This window comes from Pristiophorus japonicus, chromosome 1, assembly GCF_044704955.1.
Source record: "Pristiophorus japonicus isolate sPriJap1 chromosome 1, sPriJap1.hap1, whole genome shotgun sequence".
In the NCBI taxonomy this organism is placed as follows: Eukaryota; Metazoa; Chordata; class Chondrichthyes; family Pristiophoridae; genus Pristiophorus; species Pristiophorus japonicus.
The window spans coordinates 523,839,863-523,860,499 of NC_091977.1; the positions used below are offsets into that span (position 1 = coordinate 523,839,863).

A 20,637-nucleotide genomic window follows, 5' to 3' on the forward strand; every position below is an offset into this window, starting at 1 on the left:
CTATGATGATGATGATGATGATGATGATGTTTGTGGGAGCTTGCTGTGCGCAAATTGTCTGGCGCGTTTCCTACATTCCAACACTTCAAACAATACTTCATTGGCTGTAAAGGGCTTTGGGAAATCCTGAGAATGTGCAAGGCACTATGCATCTGTCTGTATGTTGAAACAAAGAGCGAGTCCCTTACCCTCCTGTCCCGGGGAAGAGGCGCTCCAGTGGCAACGGGCCCAGGCTGAATCGATCTCCATGACAACCGCAGCGCCGCCTATGAACCGGAAGTAGAAAAAAGGAGACGGGGCGGGGGAGTCAGAGGTCGTTTGTCAGCCGGAAGTAAGCGGAGAGTGGACTGGGCGCGCTTGAAGGATTTAAAAAAAAACTAAATATAAATTAAAAGAGAAAAAACAGCGGGAAGTCGGCGGCGATAAACAGAACAGAACCCTTTTGTGAGAGGAAAAGATGAGCAGTTCGACGGAGCGGGAGCCCGAGCCCGAGCCCCCAGGAGCCGAGCTGAAGAGACCCCAGAAGCGCAAACACGACGATGAGCAGGAGCAGGAGCAGAAGCAGGAGCAGGAGCCCGAGTCCAAACCCAAGTTCCCGGGAGACACCGAGCTCCCAGGAGCCGGGCTGAAGAGACCCCAGAAGCGCAAACACGACGATGAGCAGGAGCAGGAGCAGGAGCAGGAGCAGAAGCAGAAGCAGAAGCCCGAGCCCGAGTCCAAACCCAAGTTCCCGGGAGACACCGAGCTCCCAGGAGCCGGGCTGAAGAGACCCCAGAAGCGCAAACACGACGACGACGACAAGGAGCAGCAGCAGGAGGAGGAGGATGGGAGAAAGCACCGGGTAAGGTGTCCCCTCCCCGGGCCTGTCTGCAGCACCAGCGGCTTCCAACCCCACCCCGGATCCACTTTGCAACCCTTTCTAATGGGGAGCACCGTCTCTGGGTCAGAAGGTTGTGGGTTCAAGTCCCACTCCAGAGACTTGAGCGCGAAAATCCTAAGCTGACACTCCCAGTGCAGGGCTGAGGGAGCGCTGCACTGTCGAGGTACCGTCTTTCGGATGAGACCTTAAACTGAGGTCCTGTCTGTCCTCTCAGGTGGACGTAAAAGATCCCATGGCAATATTTTGAAGAGCAGGGGAGTTATCCCTGGTGTCCTGGCCAATATTTATCCCTCAATCAACATTATGACCTAGATGATTTTTTTTTTGTTATCACATTGCAGTTTGTGGCAGCTTGTTGTGTGCAATTTGGCGTTTCCCACATTACATCAGTGACTGCGCTTGAAATGCTATTTCATTGACTGTAAAGCGCTTTGAAATGTCCAGTGGTCATGAAAGATGTGGCATAATTGCAATATTTTCTTTTCCTTTCAATATTTATCCCTCAACTGACATTGCAAACCCCGCCCCCCCCCTGAATTATCTGGTCATTATCACATTCCAGTTTGTGGGAGCTTGCTATGTGCCGATTGGCATTTCCAACATTTCAAATAGCACTTAATTGACTGACTGTAAAATGCTTTTGAGGTGTCCGGTGGTCTTGAAAGGTTCTATAGAAATACAAGCCTTTAAATAAATCTTGCACCAAGTTACTGCTTTGCCAACTTGCACCATCCATTTATAAACATTACGGAATGTGGTATCAACAACTTTTATTTATATAGTGCTTTTAACTTAGTTAAATGTTTCAAGGCACTTCACAGAAGTGTTATCTGACAAACTGTTACAGCGTGGCACATAATGAGATATTAGGACAGATGACCAAAAGCTTGGTCAAAGAGATAGGCGGCGATGTTTAGGAATAAAATGGGGAAGGTGGCTCAACTGTGGCTAACAAGGGAAATTAGGGATAGTGTTAAATCCAAGGAAGAGGCATATAAATTGGCCAGACAAAGCAGCAAACCTGAGGACTGGAAGAAATTTAGAATTCAGCAGAGGAGGACTAGGGTTTTAATTAGGAGGGGGCAAATAGAGTATGAGAATAAGCTTGCAGTGAACATAAAAACTGACGGCAAAAGCTTTTATGGATATGTGAAGAGAAAAAGATTAGTGAAGACTAATGTAGGTCCCTTGCAGTCAGAATCAGGTGAATTCATAATGGGGAACAAGGAAATGGCAGACCAATTGAACAAATACTTTGGTTGTGTCTTCACCTAAGGAAGACACGAATAACCTCCCGAAAATACTAGGGGACCGAGGGTTCAGTGAGAAGGAGAAACGGAGAGAAATCCTTATTTGTCCGGAAATGATGTAGGGGAAATTGATGGGATTGAAGGCTAATAAATTCCCAGGGTCTGATAGTCTGCATCCCAGAGTACTTAAGGAAGTGGCCCTAGAAATAGTGGATGCATTGATGGTCATTTTCCAACATCCTATGGACTCTGGATCAGTTCCGAGGGTAGCTAATGTAACCCCACTTTTCAAAAAAGGAGGGAGAGCGAAAACAGGGAATTATAGACTGGTTAGCCTGACATCGGTAGTGGGGAAAACGTGAGAATCAATTATTAAAGATATTATAGCAGTGCATTTGGAAAACTGACCGGATCGATCCAAGTTATGAAAGGGAAATCATGCTTGACAAATCTTCTAGAATTTTTTGAGAATGTAACTAGTAGAGTGGATAAGGGAGAACCAGTGGATGTGGTGTATTTGGACTTTCAAAATGCTTTTGACAAGGTCCCACACAAGAGATTCGTGTGCAAAATTAAGGCACATGGGATTGGGGGTAATATATTGGCGTGGATAGCGAACTGGTTGGCAGATAGGAAGCAAAGAGTGGGAATAAACGGGTCCTTTTCAGAATGGCAGGCAATGACGAGTGGGGTACCACAAGGTTCAATGCTGGAACCCCAGCTATTTACAAATATATATTAATGATTTAGACGAATCATAGACGAATTGAGGCTGCAGGGTGACTTGGACAGGTTAGGTGCGTGGGCAAGTGCATGGCAGATGCAATATAATGTGGATAAATGTGAGGTTATCCACTTTGGGGGCAAAAACACAAAGTCAGAATATTATTTGAATGGCGGCAGATTAGGAAAAGGGGAGGTGCAACAAGACCTGTGTGTCATGGTTCATCAGTCATTGAAAGTTGGCATGCAGGTACAGCAGGCGGTGAAGCAGGCAAATGGTATGTTGGCCTTCATAACTAGGGGATTTGAGTATAGGAGCAGGGAGGTCTTACTGCAGTTGTACAGGGCCTTGGTGTGGCCTCACCTGGAATATTGTGTTCAGTTTTGGTTTCCTAACCTTAGGAAGGACGTTCTTGCTATTGAGGGAGTGCAGCGAAGTTCACCAGACTGATTCCCGGAATGGCTGGACTGACATATATGAGGAGAGACTGGATCAACTGGGTCTTCATACACTGGAGTTTAGAAGGATGAGAGGGGGTCTCATAGAAACAGATAAGATTCTGACGGGACTGGATATGTTAGATGCGGGAAGAATGTTCCCGATGTTGGGGAAGTCCAGAACCAGGGGACACAGTCTTAGGATAAGGGGTGGGCCATTTAGGACTGAAATGAGGAGAAACTTCTTCACTCAGAGTTGTTAACCTGTGGAATTCCCTGCCGCCGAGAGTTGTTGATGCCAGTTAGAACATAAGAACATAAGAATAAGGAACAGGAGTAGGCCATCTAGCCCCTCGAGCCTGCTCTGCCATTCAATAAGATCATGGCTGATCTGGTCGTGGACTCAGCTCCACTTACCTGCCCTCTCCCCGTAGCCCTTAATTCCCTTATTGGTTAAAAATCTATCTATCTTTGACTTGAAAACATTCAATGAGCTAGCCTCAACTGCTTCCTTGGGCAGAGAATTCCACAGATTCACAACCCTCTGGGAGAAAAAATTCTTTCTCAACTCGGTTTTAAATTGGCTCCTCCGTATTTTGAGGCTGTGCCCCCTAGTTCTAGTCTCCCTTACCAGTGGAAACAACCTCTCTGCCTCTATCTTGTCTATCCCTGTCATGATTTTAAATGTTTCCATAAGATCACCCCTCATCCTTCTGAACTCCAACGAGTAAAGACCCAGTCTACTCAATCTATCATTATAAGGTAACCCCCTCATTTCTGGAATCAGCCTAGTGAATCATCTCTGTACCCCTTCCAAAGCTAGTATATCCTTCCTTAAGTAAGGTGACCAAAACTGCACGCAGTACTCCAGGTGCGGCCTTACCAATACCTTTATACAGTTGCAGCAAGACCTCCCTGCTTTTTGTACTCCATCCCTCTCGCAATGAAGGCCAACATTCCATTCGCCTTCCTGATTACCTGCTGCATCTGCAAACTAACTTTTTGGGATTCATGTACAAGGACCCCCAGGTCCCTCTGCACCACAGCATGTTGTAATTTCTCCCCATTCAAGTAATATTCCCTTTTACTGTTTTTTCTCCCCCAAGGTGGATGACCTCACACTTTCCGACATTGTATTCCATCTGCCAAACCTTAGCCCATTCGCTTAACCTATCCAAATCTCCTTGCAGTCTCTGAGTCCTCTACACAACCCGCTTTCCCACTAATCTTAGTGTCATCTGCAAATTTTGTTGCACTACACTCTGTCCCCTCTTCTAGGTCATCTATGTATATTGTAAACCGTTGTGGTCCCAGCACCGATCCCTGTGGCACACCACTAACCACTGATTTCCAACCGGAAAAGAACCCATTTATTCCGACTCTCTGATTTCTGTTCGCCAGCCAATTCTCTATCCATGCTAATACATTTCCTCTGACTCCGTGTACCTTTATCTTCTGCAGTAACCTTTTGTGTGGCACCTTATCGAATGCCTTTTGGAAATCTAAATACACCACATCCATCGGTACACCTCTATCCACCATGCTCGTTATATCCTCAAAAAATTCCAGTAAGTTAGTTAAACATGATTTCCCTTTCATGAATCCATGCTGCGTCTGCTGGATTGCACTATTCCTATCCAGATGTCCCGCTATTTCTTCCTTTAATGATAGTTTCAAGCATTTTCCCCACTACAGATGTTAAACTAACCGGCCTATAGTTACCTGGCTTTTTACCTGCCCCCTTTTTTAAACAGAGGCGTTACATTAGCTGCTTTCCAATCCGCTGGTACCTCCCCAGAGTCCAGAGAATTTTGGTAGATTATAACGAATGCATCTGCTATAACTTCCGCCATCTCTTTTAATACCCTGGGATGCATTTCATCAGGGCCAGGGGACTTGTCTACCTTGAGTCCCACTAGCCTGTCCAGCACTACCCCCCCCCCCTAGTGATAGTGATTGTCTCAAGGTCCTCCCTTCCCACATTCCTGTGGCCTGCAAATTTTGGCATGATTTTTGTGTCTTCCACTGTGAAGACGGAAGCAAAATAATTGTTCAAGGTCTCAGCCATTTCCACATTTCCCATTATTAAATCCCCCTTTTCATCTTCTAAGGGACCAACATTTACTTAAGTCACTCTTTTCCGTTTTATATATCTGTAAAAGCTTTTACTATCTGTTTTTATGTTTTGCGCAAGTTTACCTTCGTAATCTATCTTCCCTTTCTTTATTGCTTTTTTAGTCATTCTTTGCTGTTGCTTAAAATTTTCCCAATCCTCTAGTTTCCCACTAACCTTGGCCACCTTATATGCATTGGTCTTTGATTTGATACTTTCCTTTATTTCCTTGGTTATCCACGGCTGGTTATCCCTTCTCTTGCCGTCCTTCTTTTTCACTATGAAAGAGCTCCTTAAAAGTCCTCCACTGTTCCTCAATTGTGCCACCGTTTAGTCCTTGTTTCCAGTTTACTTTAGCCAACTCTGCCCTTATCCCACTGTAGTCCCCTTTGTTTAAGCATAGTACGCAAGTTCATTGGATATATTCATGAGGGAGTTAGATATGGCCCTTATAGCTAAAGGGATCAAGGGGTATGGAGAGAAAGCAGGAAAGGGGTACTGAGGGAATGATCAGCCATGATCTTATTAAATGGTGGTGCAGGCCCGAAGGACTGAATGGCCTACTTCTGCACCTATTTTCTATGTTTCTAAGAGAATTCTAGTGCTTGGAGCCCAGGGAGATGAAGGCAGAGCCACCAGTGGTTGAGCGATTAAAATTGGGGATCTACAAGAGGCTAGAGTCAGAGATTGCGGAGTGTTGTAGGGCTGGAGGAGATTGAAGGGATAGGGAGGGCTGAGGTCATAGAAGGATTTTAAAACCGAGGCGTTGCTCAGTCGGGAGCAGCGAGCACAGGGGCGATGGATGAACGGGACTTGGTGCAAGTTAGGAAATAGGAAGCAGAGTTTTGGATGACCAGTTTATGTTGGGGGATGCGCCATCAGTTTATGAACGTTAGGGAGATGTGCCATCAGTTTATGAAGGTTAGGGGGATGCGTCATCAGTTTATAAATGGTTTATCTCAGGAAGGAATGCAGATACAGGGTACACTATTTGTTCATTCACCACAGACCTTATTAACTGCACATACCTGCTCTTTCCTCCCCCCCCCCCCCCCCCCTTAGTTGAGTGGTATTGAAGATCTGAAACAACGATGGTGCCCGGCAACCTCTGGTGACCTTTTATAGTGGAGAAACTTGCCGTGTTTTTTTTTCTTGCATGCTTCATAAAACTGTTAAGGATAGGAACACAATCACTGATAAATGGTCGAATGTGTGTTGTTAATTGATGTGTTGTGATGCTGCTGTCTCCTGAAAAATCCACTGACTCTACAGATGTGAGCTTTCGGCATTGGCTAAAAAAAACCCTCTCCTCTCGGATAAGGAACAGTGGGGATATAGACTGGTAGTTCAATTTGTATCAGGGTTCAACTAAGGTGATGAGATTGAATTTCCTGCTCGTACTTGTGATTGCTGATTCCAACTGTGCCATTTGGCAAAGTTCAAGTACCTTCCTCCAGGGCTGCTCTTGCATATCTTGCTGTACTTAATGTGGCATTGTCTGACATCTGGGCACACCGCATTGGCAAAGGGTGGTGGCTGCATAGTTTTGAGAGGTTACAGAATGGTAAAAGGATTGCGCAATTAGATCAGTATGCCCACACTGTTTCTGTTTGTGCTCTATACTGTAAAATGTTGCTCTGTTGAGATAAATACCTGAATCCAATATAGGTTCAGGCTTGAGGGGCCAAATGGCCTACTCATGCTCCTATTTCTTGTGTTCAAATGTTAAGCCTGCAACTCTGTCAAGGAAGCATTGAGGCACTGCATTGAAGTTCAGTGATGTCAACTAAATGTGGAGTCCAAATGACAGAAACCACATGTCACAGCTAGAGTACTGCATACAGTTCTGGTCACAACAATACAGGAAATATGTGATTGCACTTGAGAGGGTACAGAGGAAATTCATGATGTTGCCAAATTTGGACAATTTTGGCTGTGAGGAAAGATTAGATAGGCTTGTGTTTTCTTTGGAGCAGAGGAGGCTGAGTGGACACTTGATTTGAGATGTATAAAATTATGATGGGCCTAGATAGTGGATAGAAAGAATCTATTTCCTGTAGCAGAGAGGTCAGTAACCAGGGGGCATAGTTTTAAAGCAATTGGTGGAAGGATTAGGGGGGGAGTTGAGAACCTTTTTTACCTAGAGGGTGGTGGGGGTCTGGATCTCACTGCCTGAAAGGGTGGTAGAGGCAGAAACCCATCGCATATAAAAAGTACTTGGATATGCACTTGAAGTGTTGTAACCTACAGGGCTACGGACCAAGAGCTGGAAAGTGAGATTCGGCTGGATAGCTGTTTTTCGGCCAGCACAGACACGATTGGCCAAATGGCCTACCTATATACTGTAAATTTCTATGATTCTAAACCATTTGTTTTAACATATATTAGTACAGCTGGTTTTGACACCATGCTTGTGCATCTCCCATATGAATGCACACATTGGATTGTTCGGTTTACAGCTCAACTATCTGCTTTCTTCCCTTCCCTCCTTCTGAAGATAGCAGTTCATGCTGAAAGGTGACGTTCTCCACAGTGGCCTTGCATCTGTTGTCTTTTCCTGTTTGAGTTTAGATAGCGAGTGTCATAGAGCTATTTGGCTCTGGGAACCATCAAAGCTGAGCTAGCAGAAATTGTCGGATGGTGATCAAGAGCTACAACCTTGGCTTATGTTTTACTGTCTTAACCCAGAGGTGCTGATGCCAAACATGGCATCTCTGCTGCTGATGTCCTTACATAAGAACATAAGAAATAGGAGCAGGAGTATGCCATTTGGCCCCTTGAGCCTGCTCCACCATTCAATAAGATCATGGCTGATCTGATCATGGACTCAGCTCCACTTCCCTGCCCGCTCCCCATAACCCTTGACTCTCATTCAAAAATCTGTCTATCTCCGCCTTAAATACATTCAATGACCCAGCCTCCACAGCTCTCTGGGGCAGAGAATTCCATAGATTCACAACCCGCTGAGAAGAAATTCCTCCTCACCTCCATTTTAAATGGGCGGCCCCTTATTCTGAAACTATGCCCCCTAGTTCTAGATTCCCCAACAAGGGGAAACATTCCCTCAGCATCTACCCTGTCAAGCCCCCTCAGAATCGTTTGTTTCAAGAAGATCACCTCTCATTCTTCTAAACTCCAATGAGTAATAGGCCCTACCTGCTCAATTTTTCTTCATATGACAACCCCTTCATCTCGGGAATGAACCTCCTCTGAACTGCCTCCAAAACAAGTATATCCTTCCTTTAAATAAGGAGACCAAAACTGTACGCAGTACTCCAGGCGTATTCTTACCAACGCCCTGTACAGTTGTAGCAGGACTTCCCCACTTTTATACTCCATCCCACTTGCAATAAAGGCCAACATTCCATTTGCCTTTCTAATTACTTGCTGTACCTGCATGCTAACTTTTTGTGTTTCATGTGCAAGGATGCCCAGATCCCTCTGTACCGCAGCATTTTGTAACTTCTCTCCATTTAAATAATTTGCTTTTGTATTTTTCTCTCAAAAGTGGATAACCTCACATTTTCCCACATTAAACTCCATCTGTCAAATGTTTGCCCACTCACTTAGCCTATCTATATCTCTTTGCTGATTCTTCACAAATTGTTTTCCCTCCTATCTTTGTATCTGCAAATTTGGCTACATTACACTCAGTCCCTTCCTCCAAATCGTTAATATAGATTGTAAATAGTTGAGGTCGCAGCACTGATCCCTGCAGCACCCCACTGGTTACTGACTGCCAACCCGTGAATGAATCATTTATCCTGACTCTCTGTTTTCTGTTCGTGAGCCAATCCTCTATCCATGCTAATTTAGGGAGGGAATGCCGACATCTTGTGATTGGGGGGAGGGGCAGGGTGGAGATTCGTGATAGGGAGGGCTGAGGCCATGGAAGGATTTGAAAACCAGGATGAGAATTTTGAAACTGAGGCCTTGCTTAACGGAGAGCCAATGTAGGTCAGCGAGCACAAAGGTACTTGGTGCGGGATAGGACATGGGTAACCGAGTTTTGGATCATCTCTAGTTTACGTAGGGTAGAGGCCAGCCAGAAGTGCGTTGGAATTGTTAACGAAGGCATGGATGAGGGCTTCAGCAGCGGATAAGCTGAGGTAAGGGCGGAGATGTTATGGAGGTGTAAAAGGTGGTTATGTAGTCTAAAGTTAATTTCAGGATCAAATATGATACCAAGGTTGCGAACAGTGTGGTTCAGCCTCACAGAAGTTGGATAGAGGGATGGAGTCTAGGGAACGGAGTTTGTGGCAGGGACTGAAAACAATGGCTTCGGTGTTTCCAATATTCATTTGGAGAAAATTTTTGCTCATCCAGAACTGGATGTCGGACAAGCAGTCTGACAATTTAGAGACAGTGGAGGGGTTGGGAGAAGTGGTAGTGAGTTAGAGCTGGGTGTTATCAGCGTACATGTGGAAACTAACATCGTGTTTTTGGCTGATGTCGCCAAGGGGCAATTTGTAGATGAGAAATAGGAGGGGACCAAGGATAGATCCTTGGGGGTACCAGTGCAAACCCCTCCACTTTCCATTGCAGCTATTCATATATTTATTTGACTAAGGTTACTGACTTGTTTCCAAATAATGATCGCATCGAAAACGGCTTAAGACTGCCTGTACTCATTTAACGTTGGATTCACAAGTCACCAGAGGTTTTCATTGTTTTTATCTGGGATAAATTCATGTAGTAGCAGGTCTTGAAGATGCACTCCACCCAAGCCCTTGTGATATTAAATTTAAACTGTTGTTTCAACACACGTCTGTTGTAAAAAAAAATGAAGCAGGTTTTGCAAGCCTAATTACAAATAATGTGTGCCTTGGTATACCCCTGTAGTAGCACAGTCTCTCTCTTTTTATTTGTATGTCGGCGGAATACATAGGCCTGGGATTTTCGATTGTAATGACGCCGAATTATCAGCGTTCGCTGTCATTACCCCTCTGAAACTGACTGCAACTTTATGATAAAAATGACGATTTTTAAAATATTTAAAAAAATGTTTAGTTTATATTGCAGCTTCTACCTTAACTCCATGTCTATGTCCCAATCTTTATTTTGTTCTTTGTAAAACATTTTAAAAGTGAATTGATCAGTACTTTTTATTTCCTGGTTTAGTGTCTGAGAATTCTTCACTGTAATTGGCTGCTTAGGCAACTTGATGATGTCACTGCTAATGTACACTGGGATCCTGTTTTGACGGGGCTACAATCGAATTAAGGTGGAGAAAAGTAAAGTTTTTGCGATGGAGATCGCAAGATCTTTGTGGGCAGCTTTCTTTTCGAGGTCAGCGGTGATTGCCATCGCTTTGTGCTAACCGCAAATCTGGGTCGTAGAGTTACATCGAGTCTACAGCACAGAAACAGGTCCAACTAGTCTATGCCAGTGTTTGTGCTCCACACCAGCCTCCTCCCACCCCTCTTCATCTCACCCTATCAGCATACGCTTCTATTCCTTTCTCCCTCGTGTACTTGTCCAGCTTCCCCATAAAGGCATCTATGGTATTTGCTTCAACTACTCCTCGTGGTTGGACGTTCCATATTTTTATCACTCTGGGCAAAGAAGTTTGTCCTGAATTCCCCATTAGATTTATTAGTGACTATCTTGTGTTTATGACCTCTAGTTTTGCGCTCTCCCATAAGTGACAACATTTTCTCCACATCTACCCTATCAAACTCTCTTATCCTCTTAAAGACGGGTCAACCCTGAGCCTTCTCTCTCCTAGTGAAAAGAGCCCTTGCCTCTTCAGTCTTTCCTGATAGTTATGTCCTTTCAGTTTTGGTGTCAACCTTGTGAATCTTTTTTTTTTGCACCTTCTCCAATACCAATATATCCTTCTTATAATATCAAGACCAGTGATGTGCATAGTACTCCCAAGTGTGATTTAACTAATGTACATGAGTTTAACATGACTGCCTTGCTTTTCAATTCTGTCCCTCTAGAAATGACCCCCAGTGCTTGGTTTGCTTTTGTTATGGCCTTACTAAAGTGTGTCGCTACTTTTAGTAATTTATGTCTTTGTTCCTCTGCCATTTTATTATCCAAGCAGTATGTGGCCTCTTTATTCTTCCGACCAAAATGTACCATCTCGCACTTGTCTCTATTGAAATTAGTTTGCCAATAACAAGGCAATTCTGCAAGTTTATGAATATCTTGTATTTTGTTGCATTCTTCCTTTTTTGTAAAAAAAAAATAGCTTTGCCTTTATTTAGGTTTTAAATAAAGGAAAGGCTTGTGACATCGTGTCTTATTTTCATTATGGACCTCTGCATTGTAATTGTATCGGATTGGAATGAAATACAGCCTGACACTGGGCATGGAGAGTTCACTGTGGGAGCTGCATGCATCCATAATGAGATTGCATCATAGAATCCAAGAAATTTATAGCACAATAGGAGGCCATTCGGCCCATTGTGTCTGTGCCAGCCAAAAAGAGCTATCCAGACTCATCCTACTCTCCAGCTCTTGGTCAGTAGCCTTGCACATTGCGGCACTTCAAATGCATGTCCAAGTACTTTTTAAATGTGATGAGGGTTTCTGCCTCTGCTACCCTTTCAGGCAGTGCGCTCCAGACTCCCACTGCCCTCTGGGTGAGAACATTTCTCCTCCACTTCGCTCTAATGCTTCTATCAATTACTTTAAATATATGCCCCCTGGGTTATTGATCCCTCTGCTAAGGGAAACAGGTCCTTTATATCCACTCTGTCTTGGCCCCTCATCATTTTATATACCTCAATTAAATCTCCCCTTGGCCTCCTCTGTTCCAAAGAAAATAAGCTCAGCCTATCCAATATTTTCTCATAGCTAAAATTCTCCAGTCCTGGCAACATCCTTGTAAATCTCCTCTGTACCCTCTCTCGTGCAATCACATCTTTTCTGCAGTGTGGTGACCTGAACTGTACGCAGTACTCCAGCTGTGGTCTAACTAGTGTTGTATACAGTTCGAGCATAAATTTGCGCTCTGGATATTCTGGGTTTCCTTACTTATTTGTCCTTTTGAAATAACTTTCTATTCTGAACTTTTTAAATGAAGATGTATGACAGCAATTCTACATCAACTGCAGCGTTGCTACAATTGAAAATAGCTCTCCTTCACACCCCCCCAAAGTATGCACGTGATGAGCTTCAGCGGCTGGAAATGGCAATCTGATTTTGTTCATGGGCTGAATTAAATGGAGAGCGTGATAACCAGAAGCCTGGCGGCTTAAAGGGGTGTCATCTTGTAACAGTAATGTCATCAAATGCATCTGCTGACATGCAAAAAAAAAACAAGTATATTATACAAAATAAAAATCTGCATGGATTATTACTTCTCTCTAAAATGAGTTGCAGAAACATTTCAAAACCTGTACGAGCATCTTGCCGCAGATATTTTTCAAATGTATTTCCATGGTTACCTGATAATAGGTTTCTGTTCTGAAAAAAATTATTTTGAATTGTAAAGGAGTCGATGGTTACGGGGAGCGGCAGGGAAACATAGAAACATAGAAAATAGGTGCAGGAGTAGGCCATTTGCCCTTTGAGCATGCACCACCATTCAATAAGATCATGGCTGATCTTTCACCTCTACCCCTTTCCTGCTTTTCTCCATACCCCTTGATCCCTTTAGCCGTAAGGGCCATATCTAACTCCTTCTTGAATATATCCAATGAACTGGCATCAACAACTCTGCGGTAGGGAATTTCACAGGTTAACAACTCTGAGTGAAGAAGTTTCTCCTCATCTCAGTCCTAAATGGCTTACCCCTTATCCTTAGACGAAGTCCCCTGGTTCTGGACTTCCCCAACATCGGGAACATTCTTCTTGCATCACATTCTTCTTGCATCTAACCTGTCCAGTCCCGTCAGAATTTTATATGTTTCGATGAGATCCCCTTTCATCCTTCTAAACTCCAGTGAATACAGGCCCAGTCAATCCAATCTCTCATATGTCAGTCCTGCCATCCTGGGAATCAGTCTGGTGAACCTTTGCTGCACTCCCTCATTAGCAAGAACGTCCTTCCTCAGATTAGGAGACCAAAACTGAGCACAATATTCCAGGTGATGGCTCACTAAGGTCTTGTACAACTGCAGTAAGACCTTCCTGCTCCTATACTCAAATCCCCTAGCTATGAAGGCCAACATACCATTTGCCTTCTTCACCGCTTGCTGTACCTGCATGCCAGCTTTCAATGACTGATGTACCATGATATCCAGGTCTCGTTGCACCTCTCCTTTTCCTAATCTGCCGCCATTCAGATAATATTCTGCCTTCGTGTTTTTGCCACCGAAGTGGATAACCTGACATTTATCCATATTATACTGCATCTGCCATTCGTTTGCCCACTCACCTAACATGCCCAAGTCACCCTGCAGCCTCTTAGCATCCTCCTCACAGCTCGCACCGCCACCCAGCTTCGTGTCATCTGCAAACTTGGAGATATTACACTCAATTTCTTCATGTAAATCATTAATGTAGATTGTAAATAGCAGGGGTCCCAGCACAGCCCTACGGCACCCCACTAGTCACTGCCTGCCATTCTGAAAAGGACCCGTTTATCCTGACTCTCTGCTTCCTGTCTGCCAACCAATTCTCTATCCACGTCAGTACATTACCCCCAATACCATGTGCTTTAATTTTGCACACCAATCTCTTGTGTGGGACCTTATCAAAAGCCTTTTGAAAGTCCAAATACACCACATCCACTGGTTCTCCCTTGTCCACTCTACCAGTTACAACCTCAAAAAATTCGAGAAGATTTGTCAATCATGATTTCCCTTTCATAAATCCATGCTGACTTGAACCGATCCTGTCACTGCTTTCCAAATGCACTGCTATTTCATCTTTTAATAATTGATTCCAACATTTTCCCCACTACTGATATCAGGCTAACCGTTCTATAATTACCTGTTTTTTTTTCTCTCTCCCTCCTTTCTTAAAAAAGAGGTGTTACATTAGCTACCCTCCAGTCCATAGGAACTGATAGAGTTGATAGACTGTTGGAAAATGATCACCAATGCATCCACTATTTCTAGGGTCACTTCCTTAAGTAGTCTGCATCCCAGAGTATCAGGCACCGGGGATTTATTGGCCTTCAATCCCATCAATTTCCCTAACACAATTTCCAGCCTAATAAGGATATCCTTCAGTTCCTCCTTCTCATTAGACCCTCGGTCCCCTAATATTTCTGGAAAGTTATTTGTGTCTTCCTTCGTAAAGACAGAACCAAAGTATTTGTTCAGTTGGTCTGCCATTTCTTTGTTCCCCATTATAAATTCACCTGAATCTGACTGCAAGGGACCTACGTTTCCCTTCACTAATCTTGTTCTCTTCACTAATCTTGTTCTCTTCACTAATCTCTTCACATATCTTTTGAAGCTTTTGCAGTCAGTTTTTATGTTCGCAGCTAGTTTCCCCCTCCTAATTAAACCCTTTGTCCTCCTCTGCTGAATTATAACTTTTTCCCAGTCCTCAGGTTTGCTGCTTTCTCTGGCCAATTTATATGCCTCTTCCTTGGATTTAACACGATCCCTAATTTCCCTTGTTAGCCACAGTTGAGCCACCTTCCCCGTTTTATTTTTATTCCAGACAGGGATGTCCAATTGTTGAAGTTCATGCATGTGATCTTTAAATGTTTGCCATTGCCTATCCACCGTCAATCCTTTAAGAATCACTCGCCAATCTATTCTAGCCAATTCACGTCTCATACCATCGGTTACCTTTCCTTAAGTTCAGGACCCAAGTCTCTGAATTAACTGTGTCACACTCCATCTTAATAAAGAATTCTACCATATTATGGCCACTCTTCCCCAAGGGGCCTCAACAAGATTGCTAATTAGTCCTTTCTCATTACACATCACCCAGTCTAGGATGGCCAGCCCTCTAGTTGGTTCCTCGACATATTGGTCTAGAAAACCATCCCTAATACACTCCAGGAAATCCTCCTCCACCGCATTGCTACCAGTTTGGTTAGTCTAATCAATATGTAGATTAAAGTCGCCTATGATAATTGCTGTACCTTTATTGCACTCATCCCTAATTTCTTGTTTGATGCTGTCCCCAACCTCTCCACTATTTGTTTGGTGGTCTGTACACAACTCCCAATAGCGTTTTCTGCCCTTTGGAAGTGGAGTTGAGGCCAAGATCAGATCAGCCATGATCTTATTGAATGGCGGAGCAGGCTCGAGGGGCTGAATGGCTTACTGCTTCTATTCTGTTCTTATTTCGCTTAAATTTTCGTTTGAAACCCTCCGTTCAACACCTTTATTGGCTAAAATCAACACTGACTGGAGTTCCGTACAGCAACAACTCTTTGAAATTAATCTGGAAAAGTAGCATCGAACGAAGCCGGCCATGAATGGATGTGGACGTTTTGACTTTAGCCACTCTGGTACATTAATAAATTTGAGACACCACACCTCCAATGATAATGCATGTTTCATGTACTGTTGTGCACTTTGAGAACCCTATGCCTGATAGATTCCTGTTCTGTGCGTGAGAAATCTACTTTACATTTTGATAGTAAGAAATATAGAAAGACTTGGATTTATATAGCGCCTTTCACAACCACCGGACGCCTTAAAGCACATTACTTTTGGAACGTAGTCGACTGTTGTAATGTGGGAAACGTGGTAGCCAATTTGCCCACTGCAAGCTCTCGCAAACAGCAATGTGATGCTAACCAGATAATCTGTTTTAGTGATGTTGATTTGAGGGATAATTATTGGCCAGGGCACCTGGGATAACTCCCCTGCTACTCTTCGAAATAGTGCCACAGGATCTTTTATGCCCACCTGACAGAGCATGTGGTGCCTTGGTTTGACGGTGTAAATGTAGGTTCTTTTCTCTCAATCTGGTTCAGTAAAATTACTGAGTCGAATACCTCTTGTGCTTTGAACAAAGCAGTCTTTATTTTACCGGCCGGCAAGACTTATCAGACAGAGGATATACATTCTCGGTCGAGCGTACACACTCCCTACGGATAAGTGAAGTTACATCGTAAAGCGACAATAGTTATACATTCTCGGCAAAAGATAACAAGCTAGGGCTAGAGTGACATCCTAGTTCAACCTATCTCTTTTGGTCCCTCTTTCCCTTTGTCCAATCATAAGCCGACCTAAGTATGGTCTGATTTTAAACAAAGACCTTCTGTTAATGTTTCAGGTTAATAACATGATTTAATAAGACCTTGAGGTTTTTCTGCAAGCTGTGGGTTTTGTTTCAATATGTGTTAGTGTTGTAACATTTCGCAGTCTCGAGTCCGAGATCTCATGGCTATTCCTCCATGAATTCTTTGTTAGCTTATACTGTCCCTATACAATTCCCACATTCTCAACTTCAATGTCTCTATACATTTTAATCATTCACAACGGCACCTCCAACAGTGCAGCACTCCCTCAGCACTGCACTGGACTGTCAGCCTAGATTTATGTGCACAAGTTCCTGGAATGGGACTTGAACCCACAACCTTCTGAATCCGAGGAGAGGGTGCTGCCCACTGAGCCACAGTTGGCACTGTTTAAAGCCACGGAAATACATTTGGACAAAACAAATCTTAAGTAAGCACTAGAAATTTAAGCCTTTTGCTAAGTCCTAAATGTCACTGGTAGAAGTCTTGTGCTGATGGGAATGTTAGCCACATGGTTGGTTTTGCAAAAAGTATTCTCTAAATCTATTGATTTATGGTTTAAAAAAAATTACACTCCTTTTGCTGTTTAATTTTTCTACCCATGTCAACAAGAATCTTTTCACGTTGATTTCAAAATTCTCATACTTGTTTTCAAATCCCTCCATGGCCTCACCCCTCCCTGTCTCTGTAATCTCCTCCAGCCCCCCCCCCCCCCTCAATGCCCTTGGATATTTGTGCTCCTCTAATTCTGCCCTCTTGAGCATCCCTGATCATGGTCAACCATTGGTGGCCGTATCTTCTATTGCTTAGACCCTAAGCTCTAGAATTTTCTGCCTAAACCTCTCCGCCTCTCTACCTTTTCTTTGCACCTTCTTAAGACGCTCCTTAAAACATACCTTTTTGATCAAGCTTTTGGTCACCTGCCCTAATTTCTCCTTATGTGACTCAGTATCATACGTTTTGTCTTAACACTCCTGTGAAGTGCCTTGGGGTGTTTCGCTACGTTAAAGGCATTCAATAAATACAAGTTGTTAAGATCTACAAACAATTATGCAAAGCATATTTTTATAATCTCTAACTTTTATTTTTGTGTCTCAATCAGAAAATAGAGGAAGGACACTGCAGTAAAGTGGCTGCGCACTATAATGAGCTCCAAGAATGTGGATTAGCAGTCCGCAGTCAGAGTCGTATCTTTTACTTGCGCAACTTCAACAACTGGATCAAGAGTGTTCTTATTGGTATGTTTGAAATCTCTGATTTATATTGCATTTCTACCTTCAGGGGAAAAGAAGAAAGACTTGTATTTATGTAGTGGCTTTCTCGACCTCAGATTGTCCCAAAGTGCTGTATTTTTGGAGTGTAGTCACTGTTGTAATAGCAAACATGGCAGCCAATTAGCGCACAGCAAAGGCCCACAAACAGCAATGTGATAATGACCAGATAATCTATTTTAGGGGTTGGTTGAGGGATAAATATTGACGATGACACTGGGGCCAGGGTACCTCTGCTCTTTTTCAGAATAGCACTCGGAATCTTTTATGTCCAGCTCAAGAGTTGGAAACTCCTGTCTGTGCAAATAATCTGCAGGACGCTTAAAATAAAATACGCATAGGCCAAGCATGTTGGAATAGACTACCAAATCTGCGATTCACAAGAAAGCATCCAAATCATGTTTGTATTTTAGAAACATAGAAAATAGGTGCAGGAGTAGGCCATTCGGCCCTTCAAGCGTGCACCACCATTCAATAAGATCATGGCTGATCATTCACTTCAGTACCCCTTTTCTGCTTTCTCTCCATACCCCTTGATCCCTTTAGCCGTCAGGGCCACATCTAACTCCCTCTTGAATATATCCAATGAACTGGCACCAACAACTTTCTGTGGTAGAGAATTCCACATGCTCACAATTCTGAGTGAAGAAGTTTCTCCTCATCTCTGTCCTAAATGGCTTACCCCTTATCCTTCGACTGTGACCCCTGGTTCTGGACTTCCCCAACATCGGGAACATTCTTCCTGCATCTAACCTGTCCAATCCCGTCAGAATTTTATGTTTCTATGAGATCCCCTCTTATTCTTCTAAACTCCAGTGATAAGTATTTATCTAAAAATGTTATATTGCGTGATCTAAATTTTGTTATGTGCGTGTAAAGTTGTCATCAAGCGGATCATTTTACACCATAGACTGGAAAATATTAGAAATCGGAAATTAAAATGTGCAGTAGGAAGGCAAGCATCTGAAAGAGAGATGGGTTTATAATTTGGATGTGGCTATTTATTTATCCGAACGAGATCACAAGTTAGAGTTAAAATGTAAATCCGGTTTCCTGCTGTGCACGTCTAACATTTTCTGCTGTCATTTCATGGCCCATTGCAGACCCCTTTGGTCTGCAGGTAAAAACAAAGCTAATAGTTAATAAAAGGGAGCCTATGAAGGCCAAGGAACTTTGAAGTAAATTGCAAAGATCTTGCTTTTTATTGCAGGAGAGTATCTTGATAAGGTGAAGCAGAAGAGTAGGCAAGACATCGCGGTCTTGGACCTAGGTTGTGGGAAAGGCGGTGACTTGCTGAAGTGGAAAAAAGGACAAATTCACAAGATGGTTTGTGTTGGTAAGTAATTTGAATGGGAGAGGTGGGAGAAGAAACTTAATCCATTTTGAAAATTGGCCTTGAACTGAGCAGTTTACAAAATATTTGGATTGTGCACTTTGCTTTTATCTTTTGAGTTGGTGCATGACTTGACATTAAAGATTTTAAAATAAATTTAATTAAATACAGCTTAATTTTAAGACTTGACTAATGTCCAAATTCTAACTCCATCATTGGCAGTCCCTCAATCAAGGAAGACTTGCTTCCACTCTTAAAAGTGAGTTCTTGGGTAACTGAACAGTAAATACGGGAACCACAGTCTCTGTCACAGGTGGGACAGACAGTCATTGAAGGAAAGGGTGGGTGGGATAGGTTTGCCGCACGCTCCTTCCGCTGCCTGTGCCTGTTTTCTTCATGCTCTCGGCGACGAGACTCTGTGCTCAGTGCCCTCCCGGATGCACCTCCTCCACCTAGGGCGGTCTTTGGCCAGGGACTTCCAGGTGTCGGTGGGGATGTTGCATTTTATCAATGAGGCTCTGAGAGTGTCCTTGAAACGTTTCCTCTGCCCACCTTGGGCTCGCTTGCCGTGTAGGAGTTCAGAGTAGAGTGCTTATTTTGGGAATCTTGTGTCAGGCATGTGAACAATGTGGCCTGCCCAACTGAGCTGGTCGAGTGTCGTCAGTGCTTTGATGTTGGCCTGATCGAGGACGCTAATGTTGGTGTGTCTGACCTCCCAGGGGATTTGCAGGATTTTGCAGAGACATCGCTGATGGTTTCTCCAGCGATTTGAGGTGTCCGCTCCACGTCTTTGAGCCATACAGGAGGGCGGGTATCACTACAGCCTTGTAGACCATGAGCTTGGTTGCAGATTTGAGGGCCTGATCTTCGAACACGCTTTTCCTCAAGCGGCCAAGGTCTGCGCTGGCGCACTGGAGGCGGTGTTGAACCTCGTTGGCAATGACTGCCCTTGCTGATAATAGGCTCCTGAGGTATGGAAAGTGGTCCACGTTGTCCAGGGCCGCGCTGATCATCTTGATGACTGGGTGCTGTGTGGCAGGGGTCAGGTTGGTGGAGGACGTTTGTCTTACGGATATTTAGTGTAAGGCCCATGCTTTCGTACGCCTCAGTGACGATGTTGAGTATGACTTGAAGTTCAGTCTCTGTGCGCAGATGCAAGCGTCGTCGGCGTATTGTAGTTCGGTGGCAGAGGTTGGAACGGTCTTGGATCTGGCCTGGAGACGTCGAAGGTTGATCAGGTTTCCACTGGTTCTGTAGTTAAGTTCCACTCCAGCGGGGTGCTTGTTGAATGTGAGGTGGAGCATTGCAGCGAGGACGATCGCGAAGGTGGTTGGTGCGATGACGCAGCCCTGCTTGACCCCGGTCCAGATGTGGATTGGGTCTGTGGTGGAGCCGTTGGTCAGGATCACGGCCTGCATGTCATCGTGGAGCATGGTGACAAACTTTAGTTCTAATAATGATTTAAATTTACCAATATTAATCCTTTTTTTAAAAAAGAATTGTCAAAGAACTAACTAAA

General features: G+C 43.8%; 1 protein-coding gene across 1 annotated transcript in view; it reads left to right on the top strand.

Moving 5' to 3' along the window:
• Positions 1-304: 304 nt before the first annotated feature.
• rnmt (RNA (guanine-7-) methyltransferase) overlaps positions 305-20,637 on the top strand; it is a 55,279-nt gene continuing 34,946 nt past the window's right edge. The window contains exons 1-3 of the mRNA XM_070896545.1: positions 305-841; positions 17,617-17,752; positions 18,996-19,121. Of these exons, the coding sequence (XP_070752646.1) occupies positions 458-841; positions 17,617-17,752; positions 18,996-19,121 (646 nt within the window). The 5' untranslated portion in view covers positions 305-457. The remainder of the gene's footprint in view (positions 842-17,616; positions 17,753-18,995; positions 19,122-20,637) is intronic.